General features: G+C 40.7%; 2 protein-coding genes across 4 annotated transcripts in view; one reads left to right on the top strand and one right to left on the bottom strand.

Moving 5' to 3' along the window:
- The first annotated feature begins 808 nt into the window (after positions 1-808).
- On the top strand, positions 809-16,618 carry LOC117403422 (DNA mismatch repair protein Msh6-like). 2 transcript variants are annotated; one of them, XM_034005551.3, is made up of 10 exons: positions 809-1,181; positions 5,160-5,365; positions 6,147-6,325; positions 7,386-9,951; positions 10,430-10,695; positions 12,607-12,724; positions 13,237-13,326; positions 13,839-13,993; positions 14,910-15,109; positions 16,225-16,618. In XM_034005551.3, the coding sequence occupies exons 1-10, from the start codon at positions 922-924 to the stop codon at positions 16,304-16,306; spliced, it is 4,122 nt and encodes a 1,373-aa protein (XP_033861442.3). In that variant the 5' UTR covers positions 809-921; the 3' UTR covers positions 16,307-16,618. The 2 variants fall into 2 exon arrangements, with proteins under 2 accessions (XP_033861442.3, XP_058880682.1); XM_059024699.1 differs by lacking the exons at positions 809-1,181; positions 5,160-5,365; positions 6,147-6,325 and having other exon boundaries at positions 7,427-7,562.
- Positions 16,611-18,261, bottom strand: part of LOC117403423 (F-box only protein 11) — a 45,661-nt gene continuing 44,010 nt past the window's right edge. Inside the window, exon 22 of one of the 2 annotated variants that reach the window (XM_034005563.3) lies at positions 16,611-17,878. In XM_034005563.3, the coding sequence (XP_033861454.1) occupies positions 17,749-17,878 (130 nt within the window). In that variant the 3' untranslated portion in view covers positions 16,611-17,748. The remainder of the gene's footprint in view (positions 17,879-18,261) is intronic. The other variant, XR_009328757.1, reaches the window with a different exon arrangement.

The raw sequence follows: 18,261 nt of genomic DNA, 5'->3' as shown, positions 1-18,261 counted from the left end.
TGGTTGAGGTTATTCCTCTTCATAGGACGCTCTCCAGTGTGGAGCTGCAATACTGGATAAGGTACAGGCACGTGAAAGAGTTCTGAGGACACACGTGCTTTATCAAAGTGAAAAAAACAATACAGCTTTTTATTATCCATGTTGAAAACCAGAAAATGAAACTCAGTCCACCGGACTTCACAATAAAGTTGTTATGATAAGGTTTTTGATGCCAGCGTTATGAAATATACGTTTTTCAAGTACTGTACCTGCATATCACTCAATTGATAACCATGCAAAAAATATGTATTGTTTTCTAAATGGAAAATTATTGCAAAATGGTTTATTTGTTTATAATTTGCCAAACAGGTTATTAGTAATTATGCATTAATTATAGCTTAATACTATCCACATGATATATAATAATAATACTACTACTACTACTACTACTAATAATAATAATAATAATAATAATAATAATAATAATAATAATAATAATAATAATAATAATAATGTTTGGCAGAACAAGTAGGCCACTTCTAACAGTAAAAGTGAACCTGCACGCATAATTCCTTTTTTTGCATGTGTTGCCACAGCGTTATGTTCCTTTACAGCCAGTAAATGAATGTACTTTTGATTTAGAACAGCCCAGCGTGTTTGCGTTCGACTGTTTTCACAACACTCTGCACAGCACATGCAATCCTGCGGGCAGAGCCCATAGCCGCATGTTGCAAACCTGTGTAACCCCGTCTTCCTATTGGCTGTGTCCCGTTCTGGGCCCCTCCTCCTCCACCTTTTACATTGTGATGATTTCCCGCGAGCGCCAGTTTCTACTGTAGACTTGCGTGTGAGGTGGGTCTGTGTGTGAGCGAGGGATGTAGGTCGCTGGCGCTGTTTAGATCCCATTACACAAATACCAAGCAAACCCATAAATAAGCTAACATGGCGAAGCAAAGCAGTATTTTCAACTTCTTTGCTAAATCGCCCCCTTTGAAAGCCAAACTGGAACCCAGCCCATCTCCCACCGAGGTGGACCTGCCTTCTTCAGTGCACAAGTCCAACACTTCTCCCAAGGAAGAAGTGAAGCGGGCAGCTGGCTCTTCAAAGAAAGCCTCGGCAAAACTGCGCAAACAGGCATCCGCCCAAACGGGGGTCAGCAAGCTCTTCAGAGAGACGAAAAAAACGACAGAAGCAACAGTAAGGTAAAAGGACATGACCCTTTGTATGATGTTTGCATTACGTCTTTATTTTTATATAGTTATGTAAAATATAGCATAGGCCCGCTTTTACAGTGTGACGTAACTGAAAAGCTAAATAACAGAATGGGTGTTTGGTAAGGGTATTTCCTTTTTATTTTGAAGGTTGTAAAGTAATACTGTGATTTATTTATTTTTTGGGGGGGGGGGGGTTTACTTTACCGAGTAGAATATCTGTTGATTATTTTGGGCACCGACTTTCTTATTCTGCGATTAGCTAATCTGTGTTTACAATATAAATACTTGTTATTTTTATTTTGCTTTGACGTGTACTTTATAATGTCTGATAAGTCAACCTTGTGTAACACCGTGAGTGAATTATTGTGTGTTTGCAGAGGGAAAATAAATGTCGTGATTTTGAATGTGTTCATCGCCAATACTCGTATGTTATATTAAGTGTAGTATGCATGCATGTATGTTTGAATGTGTTTAACTGTAGTTAACTTTAAGCTAGTTACTCATGTTAAGTGATTCACTTCGTCGATTTGCTGAGCCAGCAGTAACTACTTGCATAGCGCATGCTGTGCCCATCCTTTCTGAACTTGATCAGTATTGACTGTATTCTTTCCCTGAGGGTGCGCTTTATGAAAATAGACTTTATCGTACCTGAGGATGAGGAAACGGAAAGTGGACCTCAGTAAGTTGAGTTGTTACTGATTTATTTATGTTATTATTTATTTCTTAGCAGACGCCCTTATCCAGGGCGACATACAATTGTTACAAGATATCACATTATACAGATATCACATTATTTTTACATACAATTACCCATTTAAACAGTTGGGTTTTTACTGGAGCAATCTAGGTAAAGTACCTTGCTCAAGGGTACAACAGCAGTGTCCCTCACCGGGGATTGAACCCAGGACCCTCTGGTTAGGAGTCCAGAGCCCCTAACCACTACTCCACACTGCTGCCCGAAGTTGAGGCAACACTACACTTTAATAACTATAGCAGAGGCGGAAATCGGGGTCACATGGTAGGCAATTGAATATCTGAAGTATGTGGTCCAAGGGCCGCTTAGACAAACACAATGGTGTAGTCTGTATCTGGACACAGAAATAAGGCAGTGTTTATTTTGTACATGACCAGCCATTACCTGTTCTTAAGAGTATATTCTTTTTTTAAGCTCTGTCATTTCAGAAGATCTCGCAACTCCAGAAAGTTGCCTTTGTTAACAGACTGGGGTGTCTCATCATGGCCATGCAATTCAAGTTGTTGCCTTGCAAGGTAAAAGCATGATTGAGATTTCACAGCTCCGGTAACATCTGTTAGCATCCACAAAGGCTTTGTGACCTGAATCTATCTGAGTTATGACACTTCCTTTTTTTCTTGACTAACTGTAGTTTTGCCACAGTGTCATGGCCACTTTATGACTTTCAGCTGATGTTTAGGAATCACTATTGAAAGATTCTTACGGTGTCACTGTGAAGCTAGAATTACTGTCACTACGAAACCACTGCCAGGGGAAACGGTAAACGGAATAAAAACTGCAAGAATATTCTAACAAGTGATATGAGTAAAATTTAGAACTAAGTTATCTTTTAGTTACAGAAAATGAAGATGGTGGGGAAACGTGTTCGCTGAGCCCTTTGTGGACCACTTTCTTTTGAGCCAAGGTCAGAAGAACTTAGAGCAACAGATTCATGCAAATCCATTTTCGATCATTCAGTGGAGGAACATGAAGGATTGGTTCTGGGATTCAGCTGAGTAACATTTTCATTGGCTTCTGCAGCCAAAATCAAATGGAAGCTGCTAATGCGTTTTATTTCACAAAATAAGAGAAATAATAAAAAATATATAAGCTACATTCATTTTATAGTGGCTCCAGTTTGGCTACTTAAATGTTTTTAGAAGTTTTTTCTTAAGTTTACAAATGCTTTGATTTTTGTTTACTGAAATGTTGTATATTTCTGTAACTTATTTTTTAGGGAACCACCAGAACAGTTGCTTTACCAAACATAATTATTGAGAGAAAGCATTCACACATGACCCATTTTGGGGAATAAATATATTTTAAGTTGAAAATAAAATGGAATAAAGACAAGATGAGAATGAGTTGAGACAAGCCTGTAGTAAGTTGACAGGTTATGTGACTAGGCTCCCCTTTACAGACACTCGTGATCGCGAGTGCCTAAATGTGTTTTTATTTCCCTTTCCGTTTCATTCATATATCTATAACCAGTTGTTTGTTATTTTTTCGATGACCAGCACTTTGTCAAACATTTAAAGAAAACCAATATGACACTGCAAATGATATGTATTTAATTGAGTGACTTGCTGCTCAGCAATACCTGTTGCTCAATCCTCTACCACACACTACTGTGTTGCACACAGACTAAATGGTGATTGGTCATTTCAGAATCTAATGGGCGCTCCGTGCATTTTATTGGTTCTTCTTCTGTCAGACTACCGTGTTTTCTAATGTCTGACTCAAACCAGAAAAGGATGTAGTCAGTAGATTGCACAGTTGGCTTGTTTGGGGGCAGGAGTTTGTGAAATGCCCAATCATTACCATCATAACATATGACAAGTAGGTACAGAATTCTAAAAAAAAAAGACGTGCCTGTGTGGCAAATTAATGCAACGGAAGTGAGAGCAGCAGTTTGGCTGTGCTTTTGAAACGTTTTAGTTGTGTGCGCTCTGTTCAAAACATTTACTACCCCAGGAAATTGGTAGGCAACTGAAAGAATTTGGTAGGCAATGCTTAGTGTTGCCTACCGCTATGTCTGCCACTGGACTACAGTATCACTTACCTTCTAGAACTCGCCTATAACGTAAAATGTTTGCATCACTGCAGGACATACATGAAGGGAAAAAAACAGAATGTATTCAAGTTTGTGGGGCTGGTCTTAAGTGATTTTATAAATGTGTACGTTTAAAGTGTTTCATCAAACATGCTTGTCATTGTAAATTATTTGCCCAAAGTACCTCTCTGACAAGTCCAGCGTGAGTTCTACACATTCCTATTCTAGAGTCTCCGCTGCATTCCACTGCATGATTGGATCTCTTCCTAGCGCAGTCTGTCTGTGTGTGGGCGGGTCTTTGGCCATGCTGCCTGTATTGCATAGGTGCCTTGTGAATTGCAGAATACAGTGCAGTAATGTAATTGCCAAATAGGTTAGACATACTGTAGGCTTCATGCATTTGCTTTAACAATACAGTTTTAGTAAGATTTACTTATTGCTCATCCCCTGATCTTGCATTTGTCTTTGGCACTATTGTACTTCAGCTGCTACAGTGCTTAAACATAGTTTGAAAGATTGTAGGTCCTTTACCACAGACTGGGGACCTCACATTGGCCAGTCAGGTTAAAGGGAATCTCCAATCCATTTCTACAAACTTTTGTATTTTTTCTTAACCCCATGAGGAACTATTCCTGAGATTAGACTTAATTCTTTAGGATATTGGCTGCGTACATACACAACTATGTTGGTCAAGTAGGACCGTGGGTGCAGTAATCTCGGACGTGACTTCATATTTGCAGGGTTATATAAACAACATTGTGTGGCTAATGTTTTGGTGACCATGACATTGACTGTGTGGCTGATCATGTAGCAAAGACTGGGGTATAGACTAGATATTTTGAATTAATATTTGGTACTTTGTCATATTTGGTACATGGCTGTATGCTATGATTTTTTTTTTCCCCAATTAAGTTCCATTACCAGTAATGTCAAGGAAAAGTAGCAATTTGACTGCCACTTTGTTTTAACACCTCGCCTTACGTTACTTCATGTTTACCAACCATTCTTTAGAAACTCCATTTCCCTTCCGTTATACCCCAGGGGATGATTTTATTTCTGTTAAACTCCTATTTGTAGTTAGTAAGTTACAATTGCTGACAGCTTGCATTTTCCCAGTTCACCTACCTGCTGTGCAGAAAGAAAAGAAAGCATGCTGATCAACGCGTGTGTTTTCTTGCAGTAAAAGCACATGCCAGTTCAAACCTGGAGACCTGGTGTGGGCCAAGCTGGAGGGGCACCCGTGGTGGCCCTGCCTAGTGTACAATCACCCCGAGACTGCGGAGCTCCTGAGAGGCAAGGGGAAAGCCCAGAGAATCCATGTGCAGTACTTCGATGTGCCTCCCATGAGGGGCTGGGTCAGCATGAAATATGTCAAGCCATACCAAGGTAAGGGAGGCTTCAGCTAACTTCCTTTAAATCCATTAAGTATCAAATTAATTTCATGGAGAAACAAATCAGAACACAAGCTGTATTTGTCATTTGATGAATTACATTATGACTTGACTTTTGCAGTTAACAAAAATGTTAGCAAGTTATCCTAACAATATAGTTAAAGAGAATTTAAATAACAGGTAGGTGTCAGTTTAAAACGTTCTGCAAAATTACAAAGTACAGTAGCCTGTCCTCAAATGAGGACAGTGGCACTGAATGGGTTAAGTTTCTTTTTGTATTTCTAAATGTATCGCTGTTGAGCATTTTATAGCTCAAGGTAAGGAAAGCTGCAACTTACACTTTATAGTGCCTGATTGAATACAATTCTTAATTAGCTAATGATAATGCATCTCAGAACTAAAACGACCTGCTCCTTGAGTAATGTCGTGGAGATTTCATGCAAAGTACTCCGGACTTCATATTGGTGGTTAATGTTTTAACCTTGACAATGTAATTGTGCCAGTTTTAGATAAGACTTGATGCTATTGCTACATGCTGTGAGGTAATCTATCCTAAAACATTTCATTTTGCAACTTCATAAGAGAACTACTTGGACAAAACAAAGAAATAATTGCATATCTTAAATGTTAGGAAAGGTGCTTTGCCTCGATTCAAGGTATATTGATAACTGATTTATGTTTCATTTAACTAAACCTTTTTTATATATATATATATATATATATATATATATATATATATATATATATAATATAAAAATTAATTTTTTAAATGCAAGGCTCAGACGCAAGCAGTGCGAAAGTGGGTGGTGTGTTCTTCAGCGGGAGGCCTGAGATTCGCAGAGCAGTGGACTTGGCAGACAGTGCCATGAAAGACGACACAGAGAAGAGGCTTCAGCTGGCCGTGTGTACGGAGCCTTCTGAAGATGATGAAGATGAAGAGGAGGATGAGATGGAGGTGAGCCGATCAGCAGCAGCAGCAGCAGCAGTAGAGGTTCAGGGCGGGGCCCAGCTCAATACCTGGTTCAATCTAGAGGTGTTAACATGGGGTCTGTGAGCATCGTCAAGCAGGAACTGATATAGCAGGGATCGGTGCATAATGAAGCCATTCTTGTGCATAGAGCTGGGGAAGCTGTGTGTTGTGGCCAGGGTTTAATTGATGAACAGTGACTTACATTTAAGTAATGTGTTGCTACTGTGAGAAGCTCATTTTAACAGAATACTGCCAATTGCAGATGTCATCAATGATGAGTTGGAATTGATTAAAGGGGAATTGATATTGAAAAGACCCCAATCCTGGTTGTGGCTGTATTTCGTTGAATGGCTCTGAACTGCTGCACAAATAATTATTTAATGCTGTAGGTTTAGTCTTAAAAACAGAGAGTACTGTGGAAAGCACTGCCAATCAAAATGTAAAAAAAAGTAATACATCACTAACAAAATATAAATGGAATGGCTGAAGTGGAAATTGTTCTATTCCCCATGGAAATTGTTGACGCAAGAACTCAGTTTTATAAGCATTCATCGTGAGAGGATTTAAATAGAAAATGAGTTTTTTCAATTTGATCATGATTGGATACACGTTGCTGTTCTTTCAGCACTGGAGCCTCTGCAGTAGCCCTTATTTAATCAGCTGACCACAAGTATGGCAATATTAGTCAAAGTTGTTGTCTTAAGTGCTGTGGCATCTTGTAGTGTTTTTCCAAAGTATTACAATTACATACTGAAGTTGTTTTGCAGGGATGGAAATGAGACCCATTCCAGGTTTTACTAGGAGCTTGATTTGTCACAGTGTTGAGGTAACAAGCTCAGGTGTGTCTTATTAAACTCTGTGATACTGGGAATGGATCAAACTGCTATGTAATGGGAGTCTTACTTCCATCCCTCTTATGATTTTTACCTGCATTGTAGATATCTAAAGATAGGTTAAAGGTAAGTCTCTGGAATAGAGCAAGGAGACGCAAGAGGTTTTAAGGTAAACCTTTGTAAATTTTTTTTTTTCTTTTTTTATTTTTCAGATTGATGAGGAATCAACACCGAGTGACGAGGAACACAGTGAGGAGGAGGAGGTCAAATCTAACAAACGGCCAGCCAGGCAGAGCAGAGCCGGCGGTCAGCAAGCGAAGCGGAGACGCATCGTGGTGCCGTCAGACAGCGAGAACTCGGATGAGGAGTTCAATCCGGACGAGGCGGAGGTGAGCAGTGATGAGGCAAGCAGCGGCGTAGATGAGAACGAGGTCAGCGATTCTGAATCGGAGTCCGAGGCAGACCCAGAGAGCCCGGTGAAACCCATCAACCGGAAGCAGGAGGCCACCAGAACACTGGCTAGAGAGAAAACAGCAAAACCCAGCAGCCTCTCAGAGACGCCAAAAAGGTCGCCCGCAGTGTCCGCCGACACCAAGTTGAGGTTGTCTGCTTTCTTTGCCCCAGAGAGTTTTGAGAGCCAGCCGAAATCTGCTGAGGGTTCAGCAGCAGCAGGAGGCAGAGGGACGGTTTGGGATCACGAAAAGCTGGATTGGCTCCAGGACGGCAGGAGGAGGGACTCCAAAAGACGAAAGCAGACAGACCCGGACTACGACCCGACTACTCTCTATGTCTCAGAGGACTTCCTTAACAAATGCACTCCGGGCATGAGGAGATGGTGGCAGCTCAAGTCTGAGATGTTCGATGCCGTCCTTTTCTACAAAGTGGGCAAGTTCTATGAGCTGTATCACATGGATGCTGTTATAGGGGTCACCGAGATGGCGCTGGTGTTCATGAAGGGCTCCTGGGCTCATTCTGGCTTCCCAGAGATTGGTTTTGGGCGCTACTCTGACGTTCTGGTCCAAAAAGGATACAAAGTGGCGAGGGTGGAGCAATTGGAGACTCCCGATATGATGGAAGCCCGCTGCAAGACCATGGCGTGCCCAACCAAGTTTGACAGAGTGGTGCGGCGGGAGGTGTGCAGGGTGATCACCAAAGGCACCCAGACCTACAGTGTCCTAGATGGAGCTTCATCCGAGAGCCATAGCAAGTACCTCCTGTGTGTCAAAGAGAAAGCTGACGAGGAGTCTTCTGGATGCCATCGTACGTACGGCGTTGGTTTTGTGGACACTTCGGTGGGCAAGTTCCATGTGGGTCAGTTTCAAGATGACCGCCACTGTTCCAGGTTCAGGACCCTGGTTGCGCACTACGCTCCAGCCCAGCTGCTTTTCGAGAAGGGCAATCTCTCGGGGGAAACCCGAAAAATACTAAAAGCTTCTCTGGCTTCTGTTATACAAGAGGGCTTACAATCTGAATCCCAGTTCTGGGATGCATCCAAAACACTAAAAGTCCTAGCAGAAGAGGGCTACTTCAAAGAAAGTAACAAGAAAAATGGAGATGCCCAAGATGCACTGCCTGCTGTGCTGAAAAGAATGACCTCGGACAGTGATTCCCTGGGCTTCACCCCTGGAGAAGGCTATGAACTAGCCTTGTCGGCACTTGGAGCTTGTGTGTTTTACCTCAAGAAGTGTCTTGTAGATCAGGAGCTGCTGTCAATGTCCAACTTCGAAGAGTACGTGCCCGTTGACATGGAGATGGGCAAAGCCAAGGGCTCGTCGAGCTTCTTTGCCAGGACCCGGCAGCGCATGGTGCTGGACGGCGTGGCGCTGAGCAACCTGGAGATCCTGCAGAATGGGTCGACGGGCACCGCTGAGGGCACCCTGCTGGAGAGGCTGGACAGCTGCTGCACGCCCTTCGGCAAGCGGCTCCTGAAGCAGTGGCTGTGTGCGCCGCTCTGCAACCCCTCCTCCATTGATGATCGCCTCCATGCCGCAGAGGACCTGATGGCCCTCCCAGACAAGTTAAGTGAGACCAGGGAGCTCCTGAAGAAGCTGCCAGACCTGGAGAGGCTCCTCAGCAAGATCCACAGCCTGGGCTCCACTCTGAAGAGCCAGGACCACCCCGACAGCAGGGCCATCCTCTATGAAGAGGTCACCTACAGCAAGAGGAAGATCGCAGACTTCCTCTCTGCGCTCGAGGGCTTCAAAATCATGCTGGAGGTCACCAGCATCATCCAGCCGGCTGTGGAGAACTTCAGATCGAAGCTGCTGAAGCAGATAGTCAGCCTCAGAGACGAAAGCAACGAGGGTCTTTTCCCAGACTTATCAGCGGAGCTCAAGAGATGGGAGACGGCCTTTGACCACCAGAAGGCACGAAGCACCGGTGTCATAACCCCCAAAGCAGGCTTCGATCCGGAGTTTGATCAAGCTCTGTCTGAAATCGAGGGTACACAACGCAGCTTACAAGAATATTTGGAGAAGCAGCGCAAGCGATTGGGCTCCAAGTCCATTGTTTACTGGGGAATTGGCAAGAACCGTTACCAGATGGAGATCCCAGAGAGTGTGACGGAGAGGCATGTGCCAAAGGAGTATGAGGTCAAGTCCACTAGAAAGGGCTACAAGCGTTACTGGACTAGAGAGATTGAGAGGCTGTTTGGTGAACTGGTGACCTCTGAGGAGAAAAGGGATGGGGCTCTGAAGGACTGCATGAGAAGGCTCTTTTACAACTTTGACAATAACTACAAGGACTGGCAAACTGCTGTGGAATGCATCGCAGTGCTAGGTACTTTCCTTCTCATGTGCCTTCCCTTTATGGCATGCAAAAAAAGCATTAACATAACATGCATGATCAGACATATGTTTTCAATCAGAAAAAAACACATTAACTTGCATTTGGAATATCTTGGTTATTTTAAAGCAACAAAAAACAAATCAAGGGATTAACACTGCAGTTAAAGTTTGAATATATATATTGAAATACATATTTTCTTATTTTATAAGCTTTGTTTCATTTAAATAAAAATAGTAAGTAGAACATATGAACCCAGTGTTTTCAGTCTCAAATACAGACTAAACGTATTAGCCCTTACTGTGACTTGGAATGTTCAATGGCCAGCTTTTGTCTAACTTGCGTAAAGTTTGAAGTTCTCAAACTAGAATTCGAGTAGAAGACTGGGGGGCTGAGAGGATATGGAAGAGGGAGGCATGGACCAGTGTGTATATATTAATCTGATCAGCGCTTTTTCTTTTGGTTTCTCCAGACGTGCTCATCTGTCTGGCAAACTACAGCCAGGGAGGGGATGGACCCATGTGCCGCCCGGAGGTGGTGCTGCCAGTGGATGGTGCTGTGCCTTTCCTGGAGCTGCGAGGCTCGCGCCACCCCTGCATCACCAAGACCTTCTTTGGGGATGACTTCATCCCCAACGACGTGTTCATCGGATGCAGTGGAGAGGAGAGTGAAAGCCAGGCCTCCTGCGTGCTTGTGACAGGACCTAACATGGGTGGCAAGTCTACCCTTATGAGACAGGTGAGGGGATTCCTGTGTTGGAGAGTTCGTGAGAGTGACCAGGTGGCCACCAAAAGAGAATCCTCCATGGATCAACGCTGAACTGGCTAAACAGATACAAGCAGTGTAAATGGAAGATGTACAAGACCAGGTCAGGTCTTCGTGAAAAGAAAATGCATTATGTGCCTACGTGCAAGGGTGCTGAAACTTGCTTTCAAAACCTGAATCGACTCGAACTGCTAGTGAAATGAGATCTCCTTTTTTAATTTTTTTTTTTAAATGTATTTTTTTTTAAATTAAGAGTGATATTATTATTATTCTACCAATTTTGGAATGTCCAATTCTTTTTTTCTCCTCAACGCGGTGGGTCCCCACACAGCACAGGCATTCTGAGGGCATTTGAGTGTTCTCCGATGTCACAAGCCTAAAGCCAGAATCGCTTTTACGCCGAGCAATCCTAAGCAGAGGTGGGCCGGCTACCGATCCCAGAGACCAGACCTGCTTTTTATCCACTATGCTCAGTGTCTGGCCAGTAGGGTTCGCTGTTGCGCGATGAGGAGTCCCTGCCGGTTTCCCATCCCCACCCCTGGGAGCATCAGAGCCAATGTGACTCCCCGCACTCTACGATTTGACTGGGGAAACAACGTAGGGTTATTGGAGTTCACATAAAAAACAGTAACCTTTTTACTTCCTTTTTAGCTTAATTATTGAGCTTATTGCTTCATTTAAATGGTTTTCTTCATTAGATTTTCAGGGCATTTTGTTAATGCACGTCCTATTTTAGTTTTTTGATGTTCTACGTTTTTTGAATGCAGCTGTTCATTTTAACCAGTTTTTTTTTTTTTAACACAGTACTCGCACACGTTTGGGCACCGTCATAACTGTTGCATGAAACCGGAGTGTAATAATCCAGCACCGCTGCATTTGTATGTCAGTTGACAACAGCTGATATCCCATCACGCCTTTCTTCTTAAAGGCGTACAGCCTCTATAAATGAACCCCCAATATCTCTCACAAGCACCTGGGTACATATTGTTTCGATATCACAACAAAAGGAATACGCTTTTTTTTTTGTACATATGTATAGCTATTATGTACTATATCTCTCTTTACAGTACAATAATATGACAAAAAATGGACTGAATGATAATACCGGAAAATAATCGTAATAGGTTTTTTTTTTAATGAAGTAGCCATCACAAATATAGTATTAGGCGGTGATTTTTAACATTTTTGCCTCTCTAAGTGCTTAACACAGAAAACTCGCCCCTTCAACTCTGTGATTGGTTAAATGTCAAGACGTAACACAGCTGTCATGTGGTTCCAAGATTTTTTTTAGAAGCGAAATCAATCCTTATTGTTAAAGCATCTAGCATCTAGCATCTGCAAGACGGTGTGTGTGTGTGTGTGTGTGTATGTGTATATATATAAAAAATATATAATATATATAAAAAATATATAATATATATATAAATAAATTATAAAAATAATCTGAGGCAAGGACAGCTTTCCTGTTGAGTGGGTCAACAGAATCATAAATAAAATGCATGAGAGCCAAAAGGGACGCTGTGGTGTAGTAGGAAGTTGTCGTGTATCTCCCCTGGTGGCTGGAGACATTTCTCTGTTGCCGTTTGAACTTAATCTGTCTGAAAGAACAGCTTGTTGCAGTACTGCACGCATTGGACAATGTGAATACTGTGCTAAACTCAGCTGAGGGATTTCCCACGGAAATGCTCAGTTGTACTATTTGTAAGGCAAGGTGTTCTTCCCAGCATCAGCATTGTGTACGGTGGTCTTTAATGTAATTTGGCCACATGCCCAGCAAAAAGGGGGTTCTTGATGATCTGTAGCGCTGTGAGGTGCATGCAGTTTGTGCACCTTGATTTGTATTTTATCACACCCAACAATGGCTGTCTTGCTGATTCTCTTCAGTGTGGGCTCATGGTGATACTGGCTCAGCTGGGCTGCTATGTTCCTGCGGAGAGTTTCCGGCTCACTCCTGTGGATCGAGTCTTCACTCGGCTGGGAGCATCGGACAGAATTATGGCAGGTGAGCTGGATATGAAGTCTCATTGAGGATAGTAGTAGCAGTAGTGTGTGTGTGTGTGTGTGTGTGTGTGTGTGTGTGTGTGTGTATATATATATATATATATATATATATATATATATATATATATATATATATATATATATATATATATATATGCGATACACACTGTATTGTGACATCTGTGTATCGTTGCACCCCTATTCAATATGCAGCACATGCCCTGACAGAAGGAAACATATTCGATTCTAAACTCATTTTTCTAGTTCTTTTTATTGATTTGAAGCTTTTTTTTTTTTTTTTATTGTGTAATGATGCTGTAATTCAAAATCAGGGTTCTAGTGACACTCACCACAGATGGTGTTCTCGTGGTTTTACATGTCTCCAGAAACCCTTGATAGAATAGAATAATGGGTGTGTGTTTTTCCAATGTCATGTAGCACACAAACCCATGACCATGGCCACTGAAGCAAGCACTGCTAACAGCTTGCCTGGGTGTGTGGTTCCTCTTTTAGGTGAAAGTACTTTCTTCGTGGAGTTGAGCGAGACGGCAAGCATTCTGCATCATGGTACATCCCATTCCCTGGTGCTGCTGGATGAACTGGGTAATGCATTTCTTTAATTGGCGTGTCTAAGCCTGGATTTACGTTGCCTTAATAAAAGTAGCTACCATTAAATGTTTCGACCTCAGTGATTTTCTTTGATGCGCTATTAATTTTAGGCAACTTACAATAGTTTTTTTTTTTTTTTTAAATAAAATGGCACTTCCGTAACAATCTGTGAATTTCTTGAAAAAGTAACGTGAATTTTCCGTAGCCCTAGGTATAACTAGACACACTCTGTCAATGACAGGCCACGAACTGGGAAAACACCTGCCCAAGATTGACAGATCATTTTGCAGCATCATCGTGATGTCAGTTATTAATCGGCAAAATAAAAAGTCACTGCACCTGCTCTAAAACTGACATTTTGTCATTTTTCGATCACATCTAGTGAATTTTATCCAAATATAAGTGATACGTTTCTTTTGATGCTCAAGTAAGTGATATGTTTCTTTTGATGCTCAGTGTATGTATGTATGAATATAATATAAAAACTTTTTTTTTTTTTTTTATAGGAAGGGGCACAGCTACTTATGATGGCACTGCCATTGCAAGTGCTGTGGTTAAGGAGCTCGCTGAGAATATCCAGTGCCGCACTCTGTTTTCCACACATTACCACTCCCTGGTGGAGGACTATTCACACTGCACAGCAGTACGGCTTGGGCATATGGTAAGTAGCACAATACAGTACATGACGCTGTACTCGCTGTGAACTAAAATGATACTGTTCAAGTATCAACAAAGCATGTTTTTGAGTGGGTTTAGTGAACGGCTAATGTGTACTAGTAGTGGTGGTGGTAGTACTAAATGGAAGCATGTACATGTTTTAAAATGAACTTCCCTAATACTATGTGTGTGTGTGTGTGTGTTTTTTTTTTTTTTTTTTTTTAATTCGATGAGGATCTTGCACCCTGTAAAACATTTGGAGATGAAAAGAAAATATGGCACACTAATTCAGTTTATGAAGTGTTTATCGCAGTGATCACATTATACAATTTATTTGGCAGACTCCTTTATCCAGGGCAACCTTACAAGTGTTATATTTGATATAACTCGTGTACTCCAGAGCAGCTTATTGGTTATAACGCTAGTGTCTCACAACCCTTTGATGTTACAATATTATTACCAGGTGAATGTTTTACATTCTTTCATAGTTTAGCCTTCTGTGCACATTTTGCTTGAGAAACCAGTGTTGGCATTACTAAAGGCAGTTGTAGCTTCCTCCCTTGAAGTTTACTGTTCTCTCTGTTGGAGGCAGTGTGAATGATGTCAGCTCAGTAAGTAAAAGAAAACACTTTTAAAATGATTAATGGACATTGGCAACCACAATGTGTCAAGCAGTTGAATAACAATTGATAGTATAATCTAGCCAATTGAGCAAGGTTCTTGTTTTTATAGTCCTACTGTGAGCAATAAATGTTTTTCATTTTGATTTAACCTGAGCTTGAATTTGATTGAACTGCATATTTCTCAGCCACCAGAGTTTTAAGTTTTTCAATTTATGAAATGTTCATCAGGATTGCATGGATATAAATTAACCTGAATTGTGTCAAATGCTCATGTGAATTCTTTCGTATTGTTTGCAGGCATGCATGGTTGAAAACGAGTGTGAAGATCCCAGCCAGGAGACTATCACATTCCTGTACAAGTTCATCACAGGGGCCTGTCCTAAAAGCTATGGTTTCAATGCGGCCAGGCTTGCAAACATTCCTGAAGAAGTCATTCAGACCGGTCACAAAAAGGCAAAAGAATTTGAGAGAATCACTGTCTCATTAAGGGTCTTTAAGTAAGTAGCTTTTGTTATGTATGAAATGGCAGGTTTTTTTACCGTTTAGTATGAGGTTTTTTTGCTTCAGATGGCAACATATTGCATAAGTGCAGGTTCACTCTGCATCATTGTCATTACCAAGAGAAATCCTCTCAGTACTGATACTGGCTTAAGATTTTTCTCTCATGTAAATTGGCACACTGTTTCCAAAAGCAATCCTGTACAACGTGGTTCACTTAATAATAGTTAAAGAAAGGACGTTTTGAATCCAGCAACATTAACAACAAAGAAAAGACTAAACTTGTAGCATGACTAAATAACAGTATTTACAAAAAGCGCATTATAAAGTCCTTCGGCTAAATAATGTGTATACAAAAACACAGGAAGAACACAAGTCTACACATGACTGCAAGGAATTGAATAAACAAAGCAGCCTTCCAGTAGAGGAATAAATCAAACATCAATGGATTACACATTTTGACTACTTCGTTTCAAAGCAATTAGAAGTTAAACCCAATTTCTGCGGCCCCAACTTCAGGTTGATAGTAACTGCTGTTCCACTTGCAATTTGTTACAGTTGTGGTTTCATTTTGAAATATATCTAAATTTAACAAGGGTGTGAAGTGCTTTTCAGGTAACCTGGCTCTTGTCTGTTTGGCCACCTTGAAGTAAAGTTTATATATATATATGAAATAAAAGCACCATCTCTAGAAATACTTAAACCATTGCGTGGCAAGCCTGTGTACACAGCAACAGATTTCATCTGGTACAACAACTAACATGCTTGCCAGCCCTCTCCCAGGAATGTGCATCTCTCTAACATTATTTCTTATTGCCCGTTATGCACTAAAGAAAAAGGTGGATGTGTCTTACTATCACTTCCCCCTATGGATTCAATCTGAATTGTAAAAAGTGCAGCTCCCACACTGACTGTTTAATGCGTCTCATTTCTCCAGCTTGAATAACAAAGGCAAAAAGTATGTAGCAGTTCAGGGTTTAACAGCTGCAGTATAATTACCAAATACCCACCCCCCTTTTCTCTTTTGAACAGTTTTTAATTGGAAGAAGTGCTTTATTTTATACAGAGGATACCTTGTTTGCATGACAATTAGTTACAACTTATCTTTTTGCAGGGAACTCTGTTCATATGCTGAAGACCTAAAAGCAGATGCCAGCACCTTCACTGCACTGGTGAAGACCATAACTGAACTTTAATGTTATCCAAGGAGTGTTCTGTTCTTCAACTCGTTTCCCCCATCCCCATCACAAAAAGGCTATTCACTACTTTAATGATCTAATAAAGTTTATTTCTTAAAAATGACCAGTTTCCATTTTTTCTAGGAAATTAAACCCTTTTAATTCATACTAGCCTCTACATAATGGTTATTGAATACTCCACAATATATTAAGTCTAGATGTTATGGTACATGCATACACTTTCAGGCTGTTTTGATAACCCACTGTCACCAATACACAATGAATGAAAAGAAGAAAAAAAAAAAGCAGCTATGAAACAGTATAGGGCTGTATAGAGCAAGAAGCATATCTTTATAATCTCCAGCAAAATTACACTTTGTAGCAAACACCAGGAACAGAGCATTTGCAGGAGTGCTTCCATGAGACAGTGTTTGTTCCCATCCAAATCATGTTTCAAAAGGGCAAATTACCCTAGCACTGTTATTTGATTTTCTTTTTAAATAACAAACATGTGAAGTATTCCTTGGGCGTTACATATCATAGCAGATTTTTTTCAATTGAATATACAAAGGGTAATTAAAACACACTATGCTTGCTTTAAGAAAGAAACTGGTCTACATAAATAAAAACAACACTACATATAAACATTAGTACTGAAATCCTAAATCTTTACAAACCTCAGTCTCATGAAAACACTACTTGTGTTATTTTTTTTTATTTTTTTTTTTTAAACATGTTCTTATTAAAACCAGGAACATTGCTGGAGGTAACTTTAGTGTTTTGTTTTTTTTCCCCCTCTTTCATAGAAAGAACTTAGATACTGGGACATGAGTACAGTTACAGCAAGTCTAGGGTGTGTTAACCAAAAAAAAAAAAAAATCAAGTGCAGTAAGATTTTTGCTTGAAAATACTACATGGAGAAAGCATTAAAATCATATTTCTCAATACATGTTAAATAAAAAAGCAGAAGTGCTAGATCACATTTTACCATACATATATACCAATGCAATGGGTACCCATATATCCATCGATGCAGCAGAATGTGTATAGCTCTGCTTGTCTACAGAATGGTACTGCCGCTGGGTGGAGAATGGCTCGACGCTGCTTGTAAAAACACCAGCTCCTGTACAAAACTGCAGCGTAACTTTTCCACGTCCCTTCAGAAAGTCTTAATGTTTTTACACAGTAATGCTAGCGTGCCCAGTTCTTGCTTTAATCCTGAGTCAACATATTGCTTGCTTTCGTTTACTTTCTTCTTGAATATGTACATTTGGGGGGGGGGGGGTTATATTAATACCAATGCTCCAAAGCTGCAACAGTTGTCAAGTCCACAGATAACAGAACTCTTAATGCAATCTTCCTTCAGAACTGGGCAGCTGTATTGTCTGTTTTCCCCTCCACAAAGAATTAAACTTTACATATGGAGTTGCTAACTAGAATGCCAGAAGCTCGATTTGAGTTCAGTTGTGCTGCAACGTATTGGATTCTATAGGTGGCGCAGAGTCATACAGTGTATCTGTATCATGGGTAGGTTCTCCAGCCAACGTGCACGGGTTAGAAAGTGTTCCAGCACCACAGTCACAGAAAAACCTGCAGGAACAAATAAGCACAAGGTAAGACTATTTCACTACTGTTCTAAAGCTTCAGAGCATCTAAAAATCTTGTACAGTTTATAGATAATGGTTTCTAAAATGCAATTTAAAATGCCTGGATGACTGCAGCCTGTTAATATCAAGTAAAGAACTTTAAATATAAGGGTGCAATAGACAATTAAGACAACTGAGAGCTGCACAGACATTACATTTCATTTTCCTCTCACATTAGGTAGCAAGGCAAATGTGCTGCAGCCTTAAAGAAATACATGATACTGAACCAAAAAACCATGCACATTCTCAGTTAAAATAATATATTTTTAAATTATATATATATATATATATATATATATATATATATATATATATATATATATATAT

Source organism: Acipenser ruthenus, chromosome 5 (genome assembly GCF_902713425.1).
Source record: "Acipenser ruthenus chromosome 5, fAciRut3.2 maternal haplotype, whole genome shotgun sequence".
Taxonomy (NCBI): Eukaryota; Metazoa; Chordata; class Actinopteri; order Acipenseriformes; family Acipenseridae; genus Acipenser; species Acipenser ruthenus.
The sequence above is the reverse complement of the archived record's forward strand: the minus strand, read 5'-3'. Positions and strand labels throughout refer to the sequence as shown.

Bases quoted from the DNA above. Each gene is read 5' to 3' on its own strand.
- LOC117403422 (XM_034005551.3), top strand. From the start codon at position 922: ATGGCGAAGCAAAGCAGTATTTTCAACTTCTTTGCTAAATCGCCCCCT. The intron at 1,182-5,159 runs GTAAAAGGACAT...GTTTTCTTGCAG, and splicing joins ACGACAGAAGCAACAGTAAG to TAAAAGCACATGCCAGTTCA. The intron at 6,326-7,385 runs GTGAGCCGATCA...TTTATTTTTCAG, and splicing joins AAGAGGAGGATGAGATGGAG to ATTGATGAGGAATCAACACC.